Source organism: Thunnus thynnus, chromosome 20, assembly GCF_963924715.1.
Source record: "Thunnus thynnus chromosome 20, fThuThy2.1, whole genome shotgun sequence".
In the NCBI taxonomy this organism is placed as follows: domain Eukaryota; kingdom Metazoa; phylum Chordata; class Actinopteri; order Scombriformes; family Scombridae; genus Thunnus; species Thunnus thynnus.
The window spans coordinates 5,836,281-5,857,417 of NC_089536.1; the positions used below are offsets into that span (position 1 = coordinate 5,836,281).

General features: G+C 38.6%; 1 protein-coding gene across 2 annotated transcripts; it reads right to left on the bottom strand.

The window, feature by feature from the left end:
• Positions 1-1,858: 1,858 nt before the first annotated feature.
• Positions 1,859-20,862, bottom strand: slc16a5a (solute carrier family 16 member 5a). Of its 2 annotated transcripts, XR_010925018.1 has the most exons (6): positions 20,639-20,862; positions 13,476-13,945; positions 8,698-8,841; positions 6,543-7,382; positions 2,506-4,313; positions 1,859-2,469 (listed from the first exon to the last, which is right to left on the bottom strand). XR_010925018.1 is itself a non-coding variant. In XM_067577257.1 (5 exons), the coding sequence occupies exons 2-5, from the start codon at positions 13,840-13,842 to the stop codon at positions 4,042-4,044; spliced, it is 1,623 nt and encodes a 540-aa protein (XP_067433358.1). In that variant the 5' UTR covers positions 13,843-13,945; positions 20,639-20,862; the 3' UTR covers positions 1,859-4,041. The 2 variants fall into 2 exon arrangements, 1 of the variants encoding a protein (XP_067433358.1); XM_067577257.1 differs by having other exon boundaries at positions 1,859-4,313.
• Between the last annotated feature and the right edge of the window lie 275 nt (positions 20,863-21,137).

A 21,137-nucleotide genomic window follows, 5' to 3' on the forward strand; every position in this document is an offset into this window, starting at 1 on the left:
TAACACTTGAGTATGCAGAACTAAAACAGCAGAGACTTGATCATTAGAGAAGCAGAAATATATAGAATGATCAATGACCCATGCAAATAGTAACTTATCACATGTACAATGCACTCTTTCACTGTAGAGGAGAAACTACTGTATGTCATTGATGCGTTAGTATCCTATGACCCTGTTGTGGGTCTGGATTAACCTGCAGGACTTGCCTTTAGGCCCTTACACTCAGTTCATATCCTGCTTTGGTGGCACATATTCCTGAACAAATGTAAAATTAGATCACCACAAAGTACAGTAATTTCCGCACAGTGAGTCTGCTGCATTTGGGTTCCCGAGGGAATTACCAGCTTTCCCACAATTGATAATTTTGCTTTGCTTTGTTGGAGTAAAACTCATATACATGCCTTTAATATCCCATCTGCAGCTTCAGTGTAAGTTTAAATAAAAGAAAAGAAACATTTGGATGCATGAACACATGAAGACATTTTTGATATTTAAACATTTATTCCCCCCCGTTCACAATGTATAAATAATGAATTTATAATAATAATTTGGCCCAAAGCAAAACAGCCTCTGAAAATGACTAATAAATCCTCTGGTTACACTTGCAAAACAGCTTATACTGTACCTGAAAAGTATATTATTTTATTTTCAGTCACATCTGTCATAAAAGAGCTTTGTTCAAACCTGTACTAGTGTGATATTCTCACTGGATATCTTAAATTACTCAACAGATAAGGCAGTCACACGAAATCTCTCATTGGAACTGAAGGTAAACAGCGTAATAAATCCTGTCAATCTCAGTGCCTTCGAAACATTCACATCACAAAATGTTTAAAACCACCAACAAGCTGGCGTACAGTATGAAATCATCTGCTTCTGTCCTCCGTGTCCCTGAAAGGGTTTTTGAAATCATCTCGTGGTTGTAGATTATCTTATTCAAATACATCAGTTATATAAAAAGGCACTGTTCCATTAAGGAATGAAAAGCATGCCGGAAAAAAAACAACTTGATTAATTACTGCTACAGTACATTTTCATCTTCTTACATGTGACAGTGAGTATTTTTATATCCACCTTCAATATGACCTCAGGCATCAAATACTCATCAACAATGGTTGTAAAATACTCGGCATGCTGCGTTTAATGCCCGAACAACGGTCAGGACATTGAAAACTTATAGTCCTACTTCGAAGATAATGAAGATGTCAAGAAGACATATTATCTATAATTCGCTGTATCCTGTTCTGGCTGATTAAATACTTTCTGTAACAGCTCTTTGAAGGAAAACTGCTGATATTTTACATATTTCTTATTGTCAAAAATCTCGTTAAAAGACCAAAACAAACAATGAATTGATCTACTACCGAGCTGCAATGATTAGTCGATTAATCGGTCAGCAGATTTTGCCAACTATTCTGATGATCGATCAATCGTTTTGAATAAATTTTTAAGAAAAAAAATGCTAAAATTCTCTCGTTCCAGCTTCTTACATTCAATTCTTTGTATAATTACATTTTCACATTATATGTACTGTGTATAGTGTGAACATTCGCACATTCTCAGTCAATATCTTAATATCGTATCATGGCTTCAGAGACCGAGGTGCAGATTTACAGATTACCACCACTGACGTATGTATTCTATATATCGTATTTTCACTTTATTTTATCTTATGTTTAGTAATATTATCAAGTGGGTTTCATTTTCCATCTTATGTACATTTACATGTTTTTATGTCTTTTTTGGTGTAAAGCACTTTATTATTATTGTTTATATATATATATATATATATATATATATATAAATTTTTTATTTTATTTTTTTTTTTTTTTAAACTCAAACAGCTCTTTTCACCCACTTAAAATATTTATGATCACCGGTCTTTGTGGCACTTGAATTTTTTCTTATCTTCTATTTTTTCTTCTAATGCACCAAAACACCAAGACAATGACAGTAAACTGAATATCTTTGAGTCGTGGACAGTTGGTCGGGACAAAACAAGACATTTTACGTTGCATCTCGGCCTTTGGGAAACAGCGATCAACATTTTTCACCATTTTCTGACATTTTATAGACCAACCGACTAATCAATTAATCAAGAAAATAATCGACAGATTAATTGATAATGAAGCTAATTGTTAGTTGCAGCCCCTAACCTACTAACAAGTATTGTGTGTGCATCCAAAGCTTGATATAGCTTATTCCTCTGTGCCTTAGAGCTCCATTGTTGTCCAAAAACTGATAAAAACACATCAATGAGCAGCACTGTTGCACTTGATTACCATGAAAACACACACTGTAGCTTATTTTGACTTTTTAAATCTTCTTCTGTTTTAGTATATCTGAAAATGTAACATGTCAATGTCACCTCACTTTAACACAGTAAATTTATATTAAAAATACACAATCAATGCAAATCGATTGTCCTGTGTATTAATCCGCCACTGAAAATAGTCCCCAACAAATGCACTATTTCCTCCTGTTTGAGTAGCATTTGCTAAAAACTACAGCTGTTTTAGGCTTTTTTTTTTAAAAAAATGGAGAGTATAAGTTTGTGACCCATTTTTAAAAGATTTTGCAACAGGAACCAGCAGGCTTGTACCTGAGCGCCACATACGGGGTAGGGAAGGTGAAAAGTTCAGAGACACTGGGGCCTCAGACTTTAAGGTGCAGGAAAACTCCCCTGCAAACAAGGTATCAGGTATGACGTTGAATCTCTGTCAGCTGATAATCAAACAGCATCAAAGAATGAAGATGCTGTGCTTTAACCTTTAATTTAATCTTTTCACAACTTTTAAGCGTTGGCAGAGACAGTACCCTTAACATTTGGATCCAGTCACGACAAGCCCTGTGAAATGTGTGTTTATCAGCTTGTATGGTTCACGATGCTGGTGGAACATTTTGTGTACGTGCTGCAAAGAGCTGTCAAGTCAGGTCAGCGCAGGCGGCATGTGCTATTTTGTGTGAGGATCTGGTGATTATTACCTAATCTTGAGGTACGGAGTTGAAGAGGTGCCCTGTGTCAAAATACAGTTTATCATTTCAAACAATATTGTGCTTACTAGGTATTTATTCCTAAATAAATTTAAACAAAACTACTACAAAGTAATTGTGCGCACTACAAACCTGGATCCAGTTATGTTCCAAGATAGCAGTACTGGTTGGTATAATTGTAACAGCATTTTTCAGTGTTTTCTGGCATCATAGAGACAAAAAAACTTCATCGACTATACAAGAATAATCGTTAGTTGCAGCCTTAGTGTAGTCAGCTGTGTTAGCACTGCGCGGTTCCTGATACACACTTACTCCAGCCATGCTAACACATAGTTTGGTCTTTTGAGATTTGTTGACAATAAGAAAAGCCTAGAAGAATAACACCATTCTTATCATTTAACTCTTGATAATCTGGAAGCCAATGCTTATTCTCACTTTGCTTTCATCACTTTGATTTCACCCGCTGATATTACTGCTCAATGTGCTTGTTATTTCATCACAACCACTGCTGTAGAAATATGACTGGCTTACGTTGTTCTGGGTGTAGCTTTTCCTCGTCTGTAAGCTCACCATATACTGATAAATCATCAAAAACTACGACTTTAGCAAACATCTAGAAAGGATTTTGTGAGATTTCCTCAACAAAGGATCATGTTTGCAGCTTGATAGAGTGAGATACCTCATGTATGATAGATTGTGTGATCACATAGATAAGATCAGCAGCATATTACAATAAACAGTACAATCACATTGTAGTTGTAAGTGCACATCTGTTCATTTTGGTATATAGGATCAAGTGTTTAAACTGGGTCAAACAGAGCAAATTATTCGTAGTATTTGTTTTGACTTTTATGGCGTACCAGATGGCAACGGTTCATCGCATGGAGACAGTTCAGACCGAATCAGGTGTGCTGTCAACCACAGAAGAGTCAATTTTGAACATCTGGCACACCGAGCGAGCTGGTGCAAACATTAGGAATTATTTGCAGACCTGTCAGACCCAGAGTGTGATGTGTGTTAAGGGTGACACACAGTGTGTAAGCAGGTTCAGAGGCTGGTGATATACTCTGCCCCGTTCGCCGAGGCCTTGTCTTTGTCTCCCTCTGTGGGCACGCTGCTGTACTGGCAGCCAGGGGCGACGTCGACAGCAGGTCTCGCTGGGTCGGGCAGTGCGGAGGGTTGACCTTGCTTGGATGACTTCCTGTCCCTTTTATCCAGCCAGCAAAATGACACCATGAGAAACACGGCAGATGAGGCAACAACGGCGCTGCAGGCAAAGAAGACATGGAAGTACTGGCCTGTTCTGTCAACCAGGGCTCCTGCAACAACAAGAAAAATCATCAATAACGTCAAAATTTTAGGTTTTATCTTTTTGGATGACACTTTATTTTACAGGCCTCATATTTTCCTGTAATTTATTAGAAAGGAACTGATATCTGACAGTAAAATTCAACTGAAACTTTGTAGAAAAGACACATTATTGGGCACTAATTATAGGAAAAATTGAGACAGTGATGATTGGTACATTGGAAAATAATTAATTCCAATTAATTGCAAGTGTAACCTAGACCAGTGGTTCCCAGTCTGGAGGTCGAGACCCCAGTAAGGGGTTGCAAGACAAAAATTTAGAGGTCAAGAAAAAACACATTTCTTGAATAATTTGATGAAACTGAAATTATCCAAATAAAACAAGGAGGGAAAAAACAAGTCACAGCTGGTGCAACCATTGAAGAAGGGTCGCAAGGACACATTCCTTCAGTTTAAGGGGTCACAAACCAAAACATTTTGTGACCACAGACTTTAAGTCCTTTAGTAGGTCAGTGGAACATATTTGTCATTTTGCTCTATTTCTTGTGATATTTGGCTATAAAAATAAAATTGACTTGACTCGAACATGCAAAAATGTGAAATTTGTCTACAAGAAAATATACAATGCAACAAATATGAAGAATAAAGTTTCTAATAATAAATAACAATGAATAAAGATTTACTTTGGTTTAAATAGAGCAGGTCTTTCAAGGAAACTATAAACTCAACTCAAACGACTGTCTGAACCGTCTCTATTTTCCCTATAATGAGTACCAAATTACAGTAATTTTCAGTAAACCTCCTAGAAAATGACAACCCTGTAAAATAAACAATAAGAAAATTACCCCTTTTTAAATATGATTTATTCAGATGATTATAAGCAGTTAAGCTCCAAAAGCAACTCATCTGCGTGCTATATTGATAACCCAGCCCTTTTTTAAATTATATAAATACTGTGGGAAGCAAACTGGGTCACTGGCTGCGTGTGTAAAGCAACTCTGTTGGGACTTCTCACTGTGTCCGGTTATATACCCTCACATTAACGGGGGAAGCATACCTGTCATCTGAGACAGAAGCTGCCCTGAAAGAGAGCCTCTGCCCTTTCAACCACTCTGCTGCCGCTAACCTCCACTCCTCCAAAATGGAGCACAGACTGGCTTCTTTTGTTCTCTGTGCAGCGGCCAGATTGACTGAGAGCAAGCTGTTATTTACTGCAACCGCCTGGAGCAGGAGTGGCTGAACCTTCTATTCCTGTAGTTCTGCCATTCAAATTCACACAAGCAGAATCAGCGCCCCACAGCACACGAAAACATATGTGCAGGGCAGACTCCTCTGACTACACGTGTGTGTTTTGCACAATTTTGCATTGTTTTTGAGTCTATTTCAATGTTCTTCTCTGATTTATAGTCTATGGTAGATTTCGACAGAAAAGACGGACATGCAGCAAGAAGCTGGACTGAGCTTCAAGGTCATGCCAACGATACTGATACTGGTACATTTTGTTCTAACAAGCCTTTTCCACTACAGGGACTAACCAACCCGCAACTGAACTTACCGAACCCCCCCAGTAACAGACTGCTAACAGTTCTAAGAAAGTTTCTCCTGTTCAGGATGTTTGATTTGTTAATCAGAGGAAAAGAGGGCGAGCTTTATCTCCTCTCTGGCTGTGTTTATTCTAAGCCAGCTATGAGTATGAAGTGTGATCAAATTACAACGTGATGCACAAGATGAAAAGAGGAGCTGCTCACAACTGCAAAACATAAAAATAAATTGTAGATGGTAACTTGAAGAATCTTTGGGAAAATGTAATTGTTGAATTGGCAGTCGTGTAACATTGTCCATCTGTGCATGTATTGCCTCATTTCCTTTTAGTAAAAGTAATTTCTTGCACACTAACTGAAAACAATATATTATGACAATTAGTGTATACTGTAGTGAAATCTGTATATTATGACTATGTTGTATGGGACTGTGTTTTAGGGGTCCCAACCACTAAGGTTATTTTTACCTCCAGGGCAGCTTCTCCATGAATAAAACAGTTTACACCTAAAAGTTCAATCTGCCTGAAGCCTGTAAAACCACACTGAGGCAGTTTCCATCTAGTATATCATCAAAAAACATTTTTTTATTATAATGTGATTATATATTATACAATTATAATGTATAACTGTGTCCTACATTATCACCATATCTTTCCTCTCAATCTCTTGCTCTCCTCGCTCTCTGTGGGTTTACTTTACCTGCCAGTGGAGGCCCGATGAGCAGTGTGACACTCTCCATTATAGCGATTAGACCCAAAGCTGAGGGGAAGCGGCTCATCTCCACTGTATCCATGAGGACGGTGAACATCAGGGATCCCACAACGCTCATGGATAGCCCATAGATCGTCACATAACTCAGAAGTACAGAGAAACTGGGCCCGATGCAGCAGATACTGTTACTGAGCCCGTTGACCAACAAAGCCGAGGCAAATACATAGATGTGTCGCCCTTTGAACCAGGGCATGTTGAACATGATGCCGAACGGCGGCCGCACCACGATGTTAACGATGCCCAGGATGGAGAGCAGCATCGCGGCCCGGCCCTGCTCCATGTCGTGGGCTGTGGCGTAAGGAACCAGATACACCAGGGGCACCACAAACCCGAGCATCATCCAGGTGATGCCTATAGCGAACACACGGTAACGTGAGTTGTTGCGGAGCTGATCAAAGGCCATGTGTTTGCTGAGGGAAGCCGCCAGGCAGCTCCATATCGTCCTCACCCTTCCTTTCCCCTTCTTCACACTCTCCACCTCTGGCGGAGGGGGTCCGTGGTTCATCAGGGGTTGGCCTCGACGTTTGGGGGCCTGGAGGGGCCTCATCACCGCTCCGCACACGCAGCAGTTAAGCAGGACGGCCCCCAAAACAAGAAAGCTTCCCCTCCAGCCCAGCTCTGTGTGGAGGTAGTTACCCAGGAAAGGGAGAGTACACAGGCCCAGCGCGGTGCCTGTGGAGGACATGGCGTTGGCAAACACACGTCGACGCACAAAGTAGTGCCCAAGGATTGTCACAGCTGGCTGGAAGCTGAAGCAGAAACCAAGTCCTGTAACGAAGAAAGAAGAGTTTTATCATCACATGTAGTATCGTGTTAACTGATTTAGAAAATTAGGTGTAGAATAGTTGTGCAGTAGTTATATAGATGTGTAATTTTCAGACTAATCCTTCCCAGCCCAATATGAAGTAGTCTGTACAACGCTGTGCTTCTAGTGGGGCTGCCGCCTAATAGTCGACCAACCGTTGAGAGAGTCTTAGTCGACCAAGTTTTCATTGGTCGGTTAGTTGCAGGAAAAGAAACCCCTCAAACTCAATTTGTGAGCTACGACTTGTCATAATTAGGTAAAAACTTAATATACGGCAGGAAAGTGTATAAAACCCTAGAAGACACGTGGCAATGTAACTTCATCACTCAGTCAGTGAGCCGGGTCCGCTGTAATAACAGCTGGGAAACCACCTAAAATGATAGACGGGAGGATTTAATGAAACTAACTGACCAACAGGACTGAGAAAAGGTAACTCAGTCTCCTTGCAGGTTGTTGCGACACATTCAGAATCGTTAACTTTTGCCTTTATCCTTTTGCCGTTAGCATTGTCGTTAACATTTGGCTCACTTTGTGTGTGCGCTTGTTAAATTTATATCTTAACATATTTTAATATATTTTTTGTTAACAATGTTATTTATAACATCTTTCTCAACCCTGGAACTCAAACCATTTTCTGATGCCCCACAAAACATATATATAAATAATTAAATTAATATCATAAACATGCAACGACTAGTCAACTAATGGCTTGAACTAACGACTATTAGTCAAATAGGAAAATCTTTGGTCAGGGGTATCCATGATTTCTAGGATGTAGTGAATCTGGTTTATTGTATTACAACTTGGGTTTTATTTTCGCACTTTTTGGCTATGATTCCTGGCTAAAATTATATGATTGCTCCCACCAAGTAAAGAACTGATAGAAATGATGTCCAAAACTACAAAAATGAGACCCAGATTGTAATAAAACTAGAAATCACTTTTAAAATTTTGATTTAATTGGAGGCTGAGTTGCACAATAATCTGAAAAACTCTTCATATTATTGCTTTATAAAGCTGTTATTACTATTGTGTTAGCTAATAATTGCCTGTCTACATGAGTTGCAACATTAGCTTTCATTCATTCAATGTCTCTGTTTTGGTCTCCACCAACTCCTGAGAAAGAAATCTCTCCTCAGCTGATGGATCCACTTTCTTCACCAGCTAGTTGCTAAATTTGCCTGCTGCTCTCTGTTGGGCAGGAAGTGCACAGTTGTGTGTAACCACAGTCATCAAGCGTCAGCTGGTACAATAAATCTTTGTTGGATGTTTGCTGACCTGTAATAACCCCCGCGGTGATGTAGAGCTCCGTGATGGACTGGGTAAATGAGCTGGCAGCCATTCCAAGTCCACTCAGGACTCCACCCAACATGACTGTCGCCCGGCAACCAAGTCTGTCCACCAACACGCTACAAAAGGGACCTGTGGATGAAATGTAATGCTCTTAGTTTAATGCATACTGGAGGTGAAATGAGCAAAGGCTTATGCTCGCAGAGGCGAGGTCATTTTCTTAATCCTGCAACGTGTTTCACATAACTTGTGCTAGGCGGTAATCCGTACCGTCTGAATGACCTTTTTAAGTACTAAAAGCTGAAAATATGCTCTCTCACTTAGTCCTTTACACTATACATTATGGTATGAAAGACCAATGTGTGCACATGGTGTGTACCTGAAGTTGCTCTTGTTTGAGTCTGTGCTGCAGCTTTTTATTGACCCATCAAACTGTCAATATATTCTAAAGATGACGTAACGTTTCAGGACACAATTAATGCTACAGAACAAATTTTCCCACCATCTAATTACTTAACTATCTTAACTACTGGCAATGAATAACTTTTACCGGAGGAGGAAGTTTCACTTTGTGTATTCTAAAGGTTCGACACTAAATACAGTGGTGTATATTGGTTAAAGGTTGCTACGAAAGGGTAGTAAATTCAACACATTCTTGCTTTGTTGTTCAGCAACAGGGCTGCAGTGTACTGATGGGGATAATATTGAGACTTATATGAGCTTATGTAAGCCAAACACACAGGTGTCAAAGAGCTTGAAGCATTTAATCAAAGTGTTTGAACCCTAACATTTGCAATTTTTCACTTAAATGTCCCCTTAAGTAGCTTCAACGCCAGATAAAACATGTTCTGCAAACAGTTTAAAACATCACAATTATACTATCCTTTATCGGCTTGTTTTTGGTTATTACCTTGAGGTCAGCTCTATGCAGATATAACATTAGTTTCAATTGATAAGCTGAATCGATTCTTCACACTGGACACTATCACTTCCGGACTTTCGCAGATGTCCTTTGTGAACTGTGAGCAGCTGAACGAAGATAAACCTGAGATTATTGTCATATTTCCGTAAGCTCAGGGGAAATTTCTAAGATCAAAGCATTCCTGTCTCCAAAAACACCCTGAGAACTGAGTACAATACCCACATCTCTCCCCCACACTGTTGAAACTGTCTATACTCCTAAAGTGGTAGAAAAGTCCCTCCACATATCTCTAGTTTGTTCAAAATACAGCTACCTAAAGATGAGTCTTGTGTTATTCTATATTTTTCTTATTGTCAAAAAAATCGCATGAAAAGACCAAAACCGACAATGTGTTAGTCTGTCTTTCAATACTTTACAACTTTCCTACGCTGTCTGTTGCACTCAAGTCCAATAATTCCTACTGAAATCTATGTAAATCTTTGAAAATGGGTCACAAGTGTATCGATTTATTTTTTTAAGGCTCATAAATGTCCTAAAACTTGTAGTTTGTAGCAAATGTTACTTAAACAGGAGTAAATAGTGCATTTATTGGGGACTATTTTCAACACACAGTTTAATTATGTAAAAGTATTTACAGCAGCAGGATGTATGATGTAAAACCCTGCACCCCTTTAGTGACTACCTGTGACTTTTTGGCATTGTGATTTTTCATTTAAAATTGCACAAACAAATTTTATGGGCCAACTTTTATGCAATAATTTGTTGTGCCTTTTAGAGATCATGATCTTTCAAACTGTTCATAATTTATCATTTTGATTAGAGCTGCAAAGAGTAGTTGATGAATCATTTAGAGGTATTTTTAAAGAAAAAAATTATCTTTTTTCTGGTTTATTTGACAGTAAACTGGATATCTTCGGATTGTGGACTGTTGGTCGAGACAAAACAAGACATTTGAGCATGTCAGCTCAGGCTTTGAGAAACAGAGATCAACATTTTTCACCATTTTTTACTATTTCAGGCCAATCGACTAATCGATTAATCAAGAAAATAGTTAAAGTTGGCTGGGACAGTAGTGCTGTTCCTGAAGCCCACAGCAGGACAGTTCTAGCATCTTTCTCTTAATCTGTTTAATCAAAATCCTTTCAGAAATATTTCCACATATACTGTAAATAAAATATTTACCCAGAGTTGATAATCAAACTGAATCGTCATTTCATTTTCACTTCATTATATTTATCACTGGGAAAATCAGAGATGTGTGCAGCTGTTTGTTTACATACATAACTGATCTGTTCCACATACGATACAAAAAACTAAAGGAAACAGAGATCCAGGCAGTGTAAACATAGCCTGGAGCTGTGTTTTCAAGAGGAGTTGAAGTTTGACAGCATTGCAAAGTCACAGACCAGTAATAAGTGTTTTTGTCTAACGTAACCTAATCTTTTGATTAAAAAGAAAAGAGGGTGCAGTAGGTTATTTTTCATACATTTGGAAAGTTAGTGAACAACAACCAGAGAGCTGCGGTTCAACTTGAAGTGGAGGGGAGGTGGAAAGAGGAGGGAGGAACATTATCAAACCAATCTGATAAGATAGAGACGTTGCAGAATGTTGCATGACTTTGACTCACTTCACTTTTGTTTTTACATTGAAAGAATAACTGTTGATTTTGCACTTTAAAACTGACAGCAAGTGTTTGGATTAACATCTCAAACACCCTGTCTCTGATCCCTGTGATATATTATATCAGTCTCATGGACTGAGTTGCATGGCCAGACTAACAACATCTCCTTACTCTTTTTGACTAGTTTAGACAGGAAATTAACAAACCCCTTACATGCACTAAATACAATATTCAGGATGCAACATCATAAAATCATAAACACAAAACTGGTATAGCAGCCAGACATGCACCTCGATCCTGTATATTGACTTTTACACAGAACACACTACTTCCCTCTTTCATGACTGTTAAATAATGTTGATAAGACTGCGTCATAGAGGAAGGAAGACCACATTACTGACAGTAAAGATAGACCGTTTGTGAACCACACTGAAGGCACGTGCACCCTAACCCTAACCCATGAGAGGATAAAGACGTCTTTATGATCATCGGATTCTGACATTTGTGTGAATAATACACAAGAGATGAAAACATCCGAAAGAGCCCTAACTGAAATCTTAAAGTCTCATAATTTCCTACATAAAACCATAAAAATATCTATTATAGTACTATAGGAGTACACATACAGATACATATATAATATAAGTACTGAACACTTTATTTTAAGTCCACCTATTTAGCATTTATAAGGAGGTACATAAAGATGGTTTTTAACACACTTACATGTAGTTGTAAGTACATTTAAGTGTAATGTATTTAATGTATTTGTCAACAACAATACCTCATCCTGTGGGCCCCTATAAGTGGTGTATAAACAGATAATGAATGATGTGTAAGAGAAGATGGCTGCTGCATGTTTTCTTTTTAAAGTATTGAATAAAGTCAATCAATCAATCAATGATAATATTGTAAAACAGTTGTAATAATATAAAAAACATAAATTGCAGACAAATACTGTAGATTAATAAACACTTTATATCAGTTTATAACTGCATTATGGTGTGTTATGAACATTTGTTAAATGTTTATATACTGCTTATAAATGCTCAACAGGAAGACTGAAAATAAAGTGTAACCGTGTGACTTTCGTAACAGCGTCTACAGCAGTCATAAGTGGTAGTTATGTGGTAATGGTAAATGCTAAAACACAGCTCAACAATAGCACAAGTAATGAAGGGTCATAAAGTCAGTGGCTCGGTGGTCAGAAAACTCAATAATGTAGGTAACCAGACATATCTATGAAAGGTTTACTAACATTAACATAAGCTTCCGGTCATACAGACCAAGAAAGGCTGATTCAAGCTTCTCAAATGTGAAGTTTTCTGGTTTCTTCAGTCTTCTATGACAATAAACTGAAAATCTTTGGGTTGTGGATTGTTGGTCGGGACAAAACAAGACTTTAAGGTTGCATCTAAGGCTTTAGGAAACAGTGATTGACAATTTTTTTAAATCATTTTCTGACATTTTAGGCCAAACAACATTGCTAACATTAGCATAAGCTTCTGGTCATACCAGACCAAGTCAGGCTGCAGCAGCAAAACCCCCTGAGTCTATTAATTTAAGCTAGAGTGCATTTAATTTCTTATGAGTGCAAATTACATTTGAAAAAGAATTAATGTGCCGTGTTATGTTTTTGAAGTTACATGAAGTCACTTTAAAATCTTGGATTATTATTAATTTTATAACCCTATTCTGTATGTGTCGATTACTCAAAGTCACCCAGGGCTGTGGGGAAGAAGCAGGCAACACTTTCTCATGTAATAATCTGCTTTAAATCAACACCAAAACAGCAAGACAGTAAAACAAACCCAACCTCCCTCTGTCAGGGTTCTTTACAATGCAAAACCAGCAGGTAGAAACTCAAATTACCTCCAGATCAGGGGGCATTAACGGGCATCTTTTACACCTTGTAATACACTAGTATTGTACTTGATAATGAAATAATATCTTCAGTCATCTGAGTCAAATAAAGTGGAGTGTTTTCCTGTTCAGCTGCAGTGCAAGAATTGAAAAAAGAGGGAATTTGGCACTAAAAACTAAAAAAGACTGTAACACAAGGGTCAATAAGAACTCATTTGAGTGTATGACTTGTTTCAGGACACACTTGAACTCCTCCTTTAAGGTCATTTGATGTAATCGGTGCAGTAATTGAGGTCACACATTAAATAAATAGAGAACTAACTAAATAGAGACCTAGTTTTTTTCCTGGTCTGCCCATCTTACCTCCAGCATGAAGCGCTGACGTCATGATGGAGGGCACCCAGGAGGTTTCGCTGTTGGAGGCGTGGAACTCATTCTGCAAGTCAGTGTAGAAGATTCCCACACAGGAGGGGAACGCCAGGGTCAAAGCCAGGACTATGATAGTGGCAACCAGCACCACCCACCCCCAGCCCCCATCAGGAGCTGTTACTGCTCCCGTTACAGCCACAGAGTCTCTGTTTTCACCTCCCTGGCCCCCTTCCTCCAACTCACAGTCGATGGCCTCTTGAACTTTATCGTGCTCCATGCCGTTGGCGCGCTCACGGACCATGGAGGCCTCCGAGTGGAGGCAGTGATCACTCGTCCCTCTGATTCCATTTCTCTGAGTCATTTTCTGCTTGGCAGGTCAGGCGAGGCTCCTGTGTTAGCTCTGCAGGGTGTGTAATGACTCCTGCTGTCCATGTCACTATAACTGCAGCGACCTTTAAGCACACCTGGAACGACAACATTAGAGGTTCTGAGTGTAATATCTTAACAAAACCTGGATGGATTGGCATGAAATTTGGTAAAAACATTCAGGGTCAATGAATAACTTTGGTGTTCACCTGACTTGTCACCATGCCACCAACATCAGGTCGTATTATAGCCTCAGATGTACTTTGTGTTCAGCGCTTATTAGCATATTTAGGATGCTAACACACTAAACTAATATGGTGAACATGGTGAACATAAAACTTGTTAAACATCAACACTGGATCACAAGCTGTTCTTTATACTACTTCAAAGTGTTGCTGTAGTTTTGACCTCTTCAAATATCAGTATGTCAGCATTGTCCTTGTGAGCATATTAGCATGGTGGTGTTTGCATATCTCTAATATCTCTTATCATTGCTATTGCAGATGACACCCCGCTATACCTCCCACTCCCCGCCCCCACAATTCTGGTGATCCAAGCTGTTTTAACTCCCTGCTGTGCTGCACTGACGATATAAAATCATGGATGGCAAAAAGCTTCCTGCAGCTAAACCAGAATAAAACTGAAAAATCCTCATTTTTGGCCCTTCAGGCTTTTTCAAAACCACAGTAAACACTCGTGTGCCTCTAAAATTGAATGTTAATGTCCATGCAAGAAATCTCAGCATTATCCCTGATTCTGGTTTAAAATTTGATGAATTAATCAGCTCTGTTATCAGCAACAGCTTCTTCCATCTTGGACCACTTACAAAACTAAAACCATTTCTTTCTGTTAAGGATTGGGAAACTTTAGCACATGCTTTTATCTCCTCCCACACTGACTGTTGTAATTCTCTGTAAATGGGAAATAATCAGTCACCTGCAGCTGGCTCAAAACAAGGTCTTTCTTCACTGGTTGCCAGTGAAATGCTTTAACCTAAATTTAACTGAGTACTTCATGACCTTGTACTGCACAGCAGGTCGGCTTCTGTCTCAATGAATTTAACTATTGCATCTCTCTGATATTCTGTTTGTTTGTTCCACGTGCACATGAGAGTCCAAGCTGTGTTCTCCTCTCTCTTCTCTCTCTATTTTCTACTCCTGTCCTCTCTTGTCTCTGAGGCATCTCTTGTTGGACCAGCAATATCGATGGCATTTCCTAAGGTTTTAGATCTGGTTTCGCAATCCTGCAGGAGTTCAGCCCCACCTCATGTCTGTCTCTCTGAACGTCTTTATCCTTCTGTCTCTCCTCTGTGAATAATGTAATTTCTCTTCTCTTGTGTATGTGAACGGTGTGATGTGAGTCTCTCCTGTGTGTGCATGTGTAGTCTGTCGTCTTGCCAGGTCTTCATGTTGATAGAGGTCATGTGGTTCAGGTCCTATTCTGTTCTGGTGGTACCTGAAGGCTGCTTGGTGTCATCTTCATGACATTCTTCATATATATTATAAATCCATCATGTTATCCTGTTCAGTGCTGTATTCTGTCATTTATGTTGTATTCTGGGATCCCTCCTCTGTTGCTCTTCCTGAAGTTTCTTCCATTTTATTCCCTGTTAAAGGATTTTTTAGGGACTTTTCTTTATTTGAATTGAGGGTCTAAGAACAGAGGATGTCGTATTGCTGTATAAACTGTAAAGCCCCCTGAGGGAAATTTGTGATTTGTGATATTGAGCTATATAAATAAAGTTGACTTGACTTGACAGTTAGCCTCTCATTATTAGATCCTGCCCCTCGACTGATATTTTTAAAACCCGTCTTAAATCCCATTTCTTTTCTTCAGCCTTTTAATATTCATCAGGAAGTCATGAATGGTCACACTGTGTTTTCATTTTATTATTTATTTACTCTCTGTGAAGGATTTGTTCTCTGTGCAATGCTGTTGTGTTTTTAAGATGTAAATCCTCATAACTATGTCTGTGTTTTCATTTAATTGTATTTCTCAGTCTCTGTAAAGCACTTTGGTCAACTTTTGTTGTTTTTTAAATGTGCTCTACAAATAAATTGACTTGACTATTTCTTCAGCCGCTAAACGCTCCACTATGTTTACCAGTTAGTCGCTAACTTTATCTGTCTGCTGTCTGGTGCTGGTCAGATAATGTACAGAGGGCATATCAGGGTTTTTCTGTTACTGAAAACAGCTGACTGCTGCAGCTATAAACATGAGGTCGATGAGAGAGGTGGGAGTGAACCCAAAACAGTAAACATTTGGGCCGTAAAACCAAAACAATGAGCTAAAAGACACTAAAATGCTCTGTAAAGCTGAGAGGAAGTGCAGTTTGAGGTGATATCTCTCTACATGTGACCCTTTACACATACTAACTTCATTCAATGTTATATAAAAAAATATTGATCAGAACAGCTTTAATAGAGTTTTAAAGGAGGACATTAAGGATGTTCTTCGTATTTCGAGTTTGGAGTCCAAATGCCAAATGTCTCACTGGCCTCTGTCTTCAGCCTGAGACAGTCAGCTGGTCAGCAGCCTCATAAACAGGAGTATGTGGAGCTATATAAAAAATAGTGAATGGAACAATGACAGAAATGAGCTCAAGTTAAATTAATTTCTGGGGGAAGTGAGAGTAACAGTGATCTAGCTGACTGGAAACAAAGGCGTGAATGAGGTTTTGTGCATCCTAAAATGAAAAAAATGATCTAATCTTTGATAAAATGACTGCTAGTCTCCTGTGCAGAATGAAAGCCCTGAGGTGCTGCAGCATGCCTCACATATTTCCTGTGTATACTTAAGGACTAAAAACCATCATTTTGGTTCAATCGGCAGTTTAAATTAAAAGAAAGCCAGACGTCAAGGTCTTTGTCTGCAAGTCAGACTGTGAGCGAGTTAACAAAGGAGAGGTCTGGTAGGTTTAAGGACGAATGAAGTGGGAGGGAATCTAGCGAAGGGAATCTAGTAAGCGTGAGACTGCATGCACTTGTGAAAACGCGAGAATGAATAGCCCTCTGTGCAAATGTTCCAGCAGAGTTTTCCCCAAAGACACTTAATATCATTTCCAAATGCACCGACTACTGAGCAGAGCAACATCCTCTGAGATTATGTTCCTGAAAATATAACTCTTGGCTAATGTTAATGCACTCAGCCATTTGCACCACAGTGTGTGGCCAAACATATGAAAATTAAACCATTATGTTATTGTTGAACATGGGAATTTCAGTATTTTACAAATGCTTAAATGTCTCAATATACAAAAACTCCAAAGAGATCCAAACTGACTACTGGGAAATTCTTACCTTCTGAAACACAAAGTGCTCAGAATACAGACACCTCATTTTACCACAAGTATCAGTGCTGATAACGGTACAGATCACTGAATCAGTACATTTTTTCTTACTTTAACAACATTACACTGGTCAGCAGTAATATAGCAGCTAATTAGGGTAAAAGAAATGCATCTTATTTTCTTTTGATTACAGTCAAAACGTTGCAATGTATTGGGCATTTGATACTGTGAGTAATCACAGTAAAAACAGTTATTGTATTATTCTTTCCAGCATTATTACAGATTTACTGTACGTTATATAACTGAAGTATCTCAGATTTGAATACGGAACAGAAACTGAAGCAGTGAAGTAAAACTAGTCATGTTGACTTGCATGAACATAAGATTTACTGTTGTGTAAAAGTCAAACTGCATTGTCTATATTTACAGCTATTGAATATTTGTCAAATAACATTAAAGTTTTCAAAAGCAATTTTTATTCAACATCATTTCAAATACTGACTTTTGTATCGATTGCACACATTTTTTATCATTACTTGTATAATCTTGAGGAAATTACCACTGCTGACTGTTTTTAGGAGAATTATTTACTGTTTGACAACATTTGATAATGGCCATTTTATTTTCATGTACAGTAATAACAGACTTACTACATGATACGTTACCTTATTTAATACAGATGTTTTCATTTTGGGTGTTATGTGAGATTTTGAGGCTAATATTAGAAATATACTGTTTTGTGTTAAGAGTTTTGTAAATTGAAACAGTGAAAACTGAGCTGCAGCAACAGTAAGATTCTGTAATCTGCTGCTGTATGAAAACTCCACTCTTCTAGTTTCAGACTTTCCATTAGATTTTGTAACCTGGCTGCAGGGATTTGCTCCCATTCAGCCACAACAGCATTAGTGAGGTCCAACACTGATGTTGGGAGACGAATGACTGTTGAATGACGTTGAAGTTGGTGAAGTTCTTCCACACCAAACTGGGAAAACCAGTTCTTTTTGTATAAAATATCATTGTGTTCTATAGCATTAACATTTATCTTGAAATAAGGGGCCTAACTGAAACCTGGGACCAGTTTGTGTGTCTCATGTATCAGCATTACCTCCAAGTCGCAGAGCTAAGTGTCTGATTTTCTGAAAAATAAATACCGGTGACCTTTGACAAACCCAGAATCTTGTTAAACAACACTTAAAACTGTTCTGAAAGTGTTACTAAAAACTCTCAAGACTCATATAAACATCTGGATGAAAAAAATATTCCATCTGTTAACCTATTTCCCAAGTTGCACTTTGTTTTCCTCATCCAAACAAAGATGATAGCCCCAGACAGAATATGTTTTCGTCCAGATGGTTAAAAGAATCTGACGAAATTTGGAAATTTAACATGAAATCAGAATATCAAACTGGAAGACAAATTATAAAAAAATCATATTCACAACAGGTTAAAACACAAAGAAATATCCATACAGTCACAAGAGATGTGCAGGCAGAGCCAAAAAACTAAAAAAAAAAAAAAAAGGCTTATCAAACATCATCATAACAACAACATGTCAACAATCAACTTTCATCTGCTCATCTGTGTAAACCAGAATCTACAAGTTGTTTGAAAAATAGAAAAGTACTAAAAGTTAACTGAGGAATTTCTTATCTGAGGATTAGTTTACAAAATTACTGGGAGCTGACTTTCAGATTCTAGTGAATCTATTAGAAACTGTGTGTCTGAAGTTCTTGAAAATGCAGGTTGAAGCTGCTGAAGGCTCCATAGTTTCATAGTTGTGAATAGTGCTAAATGTACTAAAATGATAATTTAAGGAGAGAAAGCTTCTTTTTTAGAATAATGAGATAATTAATGATACATAATTTAAATATAATTACATGCACTCAACAACCTGAAGTTTATTAATTTGGAAAAACACTGAGAATGGCAGATCTTGCAAAGGGAGATTCTGGTCTACTCCAGGAAAATAAAAAACCTGAAAAACAGCACAAACATTGACAAACCTATGTAAACAGGACAAGGGTATCTACATACTTCTGTCCTTCTGTCCTGTCACTCTCTTCCTCTTCCTCTATTGCTCTTACTGCTGAGTGTGCAACAGATCAGTGAGGGAAAGACTTCACATATCTGAGCAGTCTGAGCCACAAATACAGCAACAACAGGGGCGGACTTTACCATTAGGTAAGGTTAGCAGCTGCCTGGGGCCCCCAACTAAAAGGCCCCCAAACAGCTATAGATTTATTAAGATGTTTAGATGTGAAAAACACTGAATTATGTTACTATTCTAACTAGGGCTAGGCGATATGCACAAAATCAAATATCACAATATTTTTGACCAAATACCTCGCTATCGATATTGTGAGTCTGTTAAGTTCAGAAAATTATATCACTTTACTGTAATACAGCCTTTAAAACCAGTAAAAGACAACACTTATGCCATATCATAACATTACGAAATCCAAAATCTAAGACGATATCTAGTCTCGTATCATGAAATCAATATATCGATATATTGATATGTTACCCAGCCCTAATTCTAACTCATTCTACCCTGAAATAACTAACAAAAGGCCCCTAAAGCATTTAAAAAATATGCAACTGTATACCTCTACTTCTACCTCAGAGGAAAACATTGTACTACTACATATACCTGACAGATAAATATTACTGGTAAGAATTAAAAGCTCCACCTTGAACAGATGTTAAGTAGATTTATGTGCATTGTCGTACTAATACCTCTCTTTCACCCTTCACTTTTAAGTAAAAATTTGAAAGCAGTACTTTCACAGTATTTTTACTGTATTAGTAATTCAACTTAAGAAAAAAGTTTTCTTCTACCATTGCCAATACCAACATTCCCAGTTAGAGAAAGGGTCTGCCTGGGCCCCTCAAATGACTAAATCCGCCTCTGAACAATAGCATCTTGTTTTATTTTCTGTTTCACCTCTGTGCACACTGCACACATGTTTCCTGTTATTCACGTCTAATTGTTCCTGATGGTGGAATCAGTAAGGAAGACTATATTACTCCCTTGTTATCAAATAAAAGTGATGCTGAGCCGCTGATCTTTCATGTGGGACAGCCCATGGAGGGATGAGAGCGCCTGTTTTTATATGTCAATAATGTGGTTTGTACACAGCACATACAGCACATAATTAGCATTATCAGCATTAAATATATCTGTACATATCTTCAGCTGCATAAACACGAAGCCCCCTTTTTTACACGTTCACGCACATGTAGCTACTCGAAATTATATCGATTTGTTTACAGCTGAAAAGCCCAAATAAACACGGATATACAGTCCCCACATCACCGGAGCTCCGTAAACAACATCTTCCTAGTCCTTTACCGCTCTAAAAATATTCATAAATGTCCATAAATATTTTATTTCAGCAATTTTTACTTGCCTGATCCGCGCTTTCCGATGAAAACGATGTGAATCTGTAATTTGAGCCTCTTTCGTGAGTCTCTAAGTTTAAAAAATACACTAATCTCTCACCTTTTTTTTATGATGGTAGTGGTCGTCCAGGCGCGGTCGCTCCTCGATGACTGCCGGAGCAGAGGCGGTGGGTCGGGGGTCTGCTCGTCATGGAACTCCAGCTCACGGTGGGAGGAGACTGGTGAGGCCGGCTGGGAGGGGCGGGATGCGGGCTATGCTGTGCAGGCCCGAGTCCTGCGGCACCACAATACAGGCAGCCAAGAGGTGCTATAAGGCCTGAGACTCTGCTTAATGAGCCCTAATGGTGGACACTTGTTATTCTGCTGGTCTGTGGTAAGTTAAAGGCAGCTGGTCTCTAACAGCAGCAATACAGTCTGTATGCAGCAGTAGCATGGCCGCATTAACCTCCTGTGGGGCCCCGGGGCCCCGGTGGTGTGGCGTCACTTTTCCCCTAGCCTTCAAATCATAGACTGTAAAAAAATATCCACATATCGATTTTGGGAGCCAGAAGCGACCATATTTGGACGATAGGGTGGAGCTAACGGTAATGCTAGCTGCT

Coding starts and splice junctions, on each gene's coding strand:
- slc16a5a (XM_067577257.1), bottom strand. CDS start 13,842: ATGACTCAGAGAAATGGAATCAGAGGGACGAGTGATCACTGCCTCCAC. Junction 7,383..8,697: donor CACCGCGGGGGTTATTACAG/GTCAGCAAACAT, acceptor TCTTCGTTACAG/GACTTGGTTTCTGCTTCAGC. Junction 4,314..6,542: donor CATCGGGCCTCCACTGGCAG/GTAAAGTAAACC, acceptor TTGTTGTTGCAG/GAGCCCTGGTTGACAGAACA.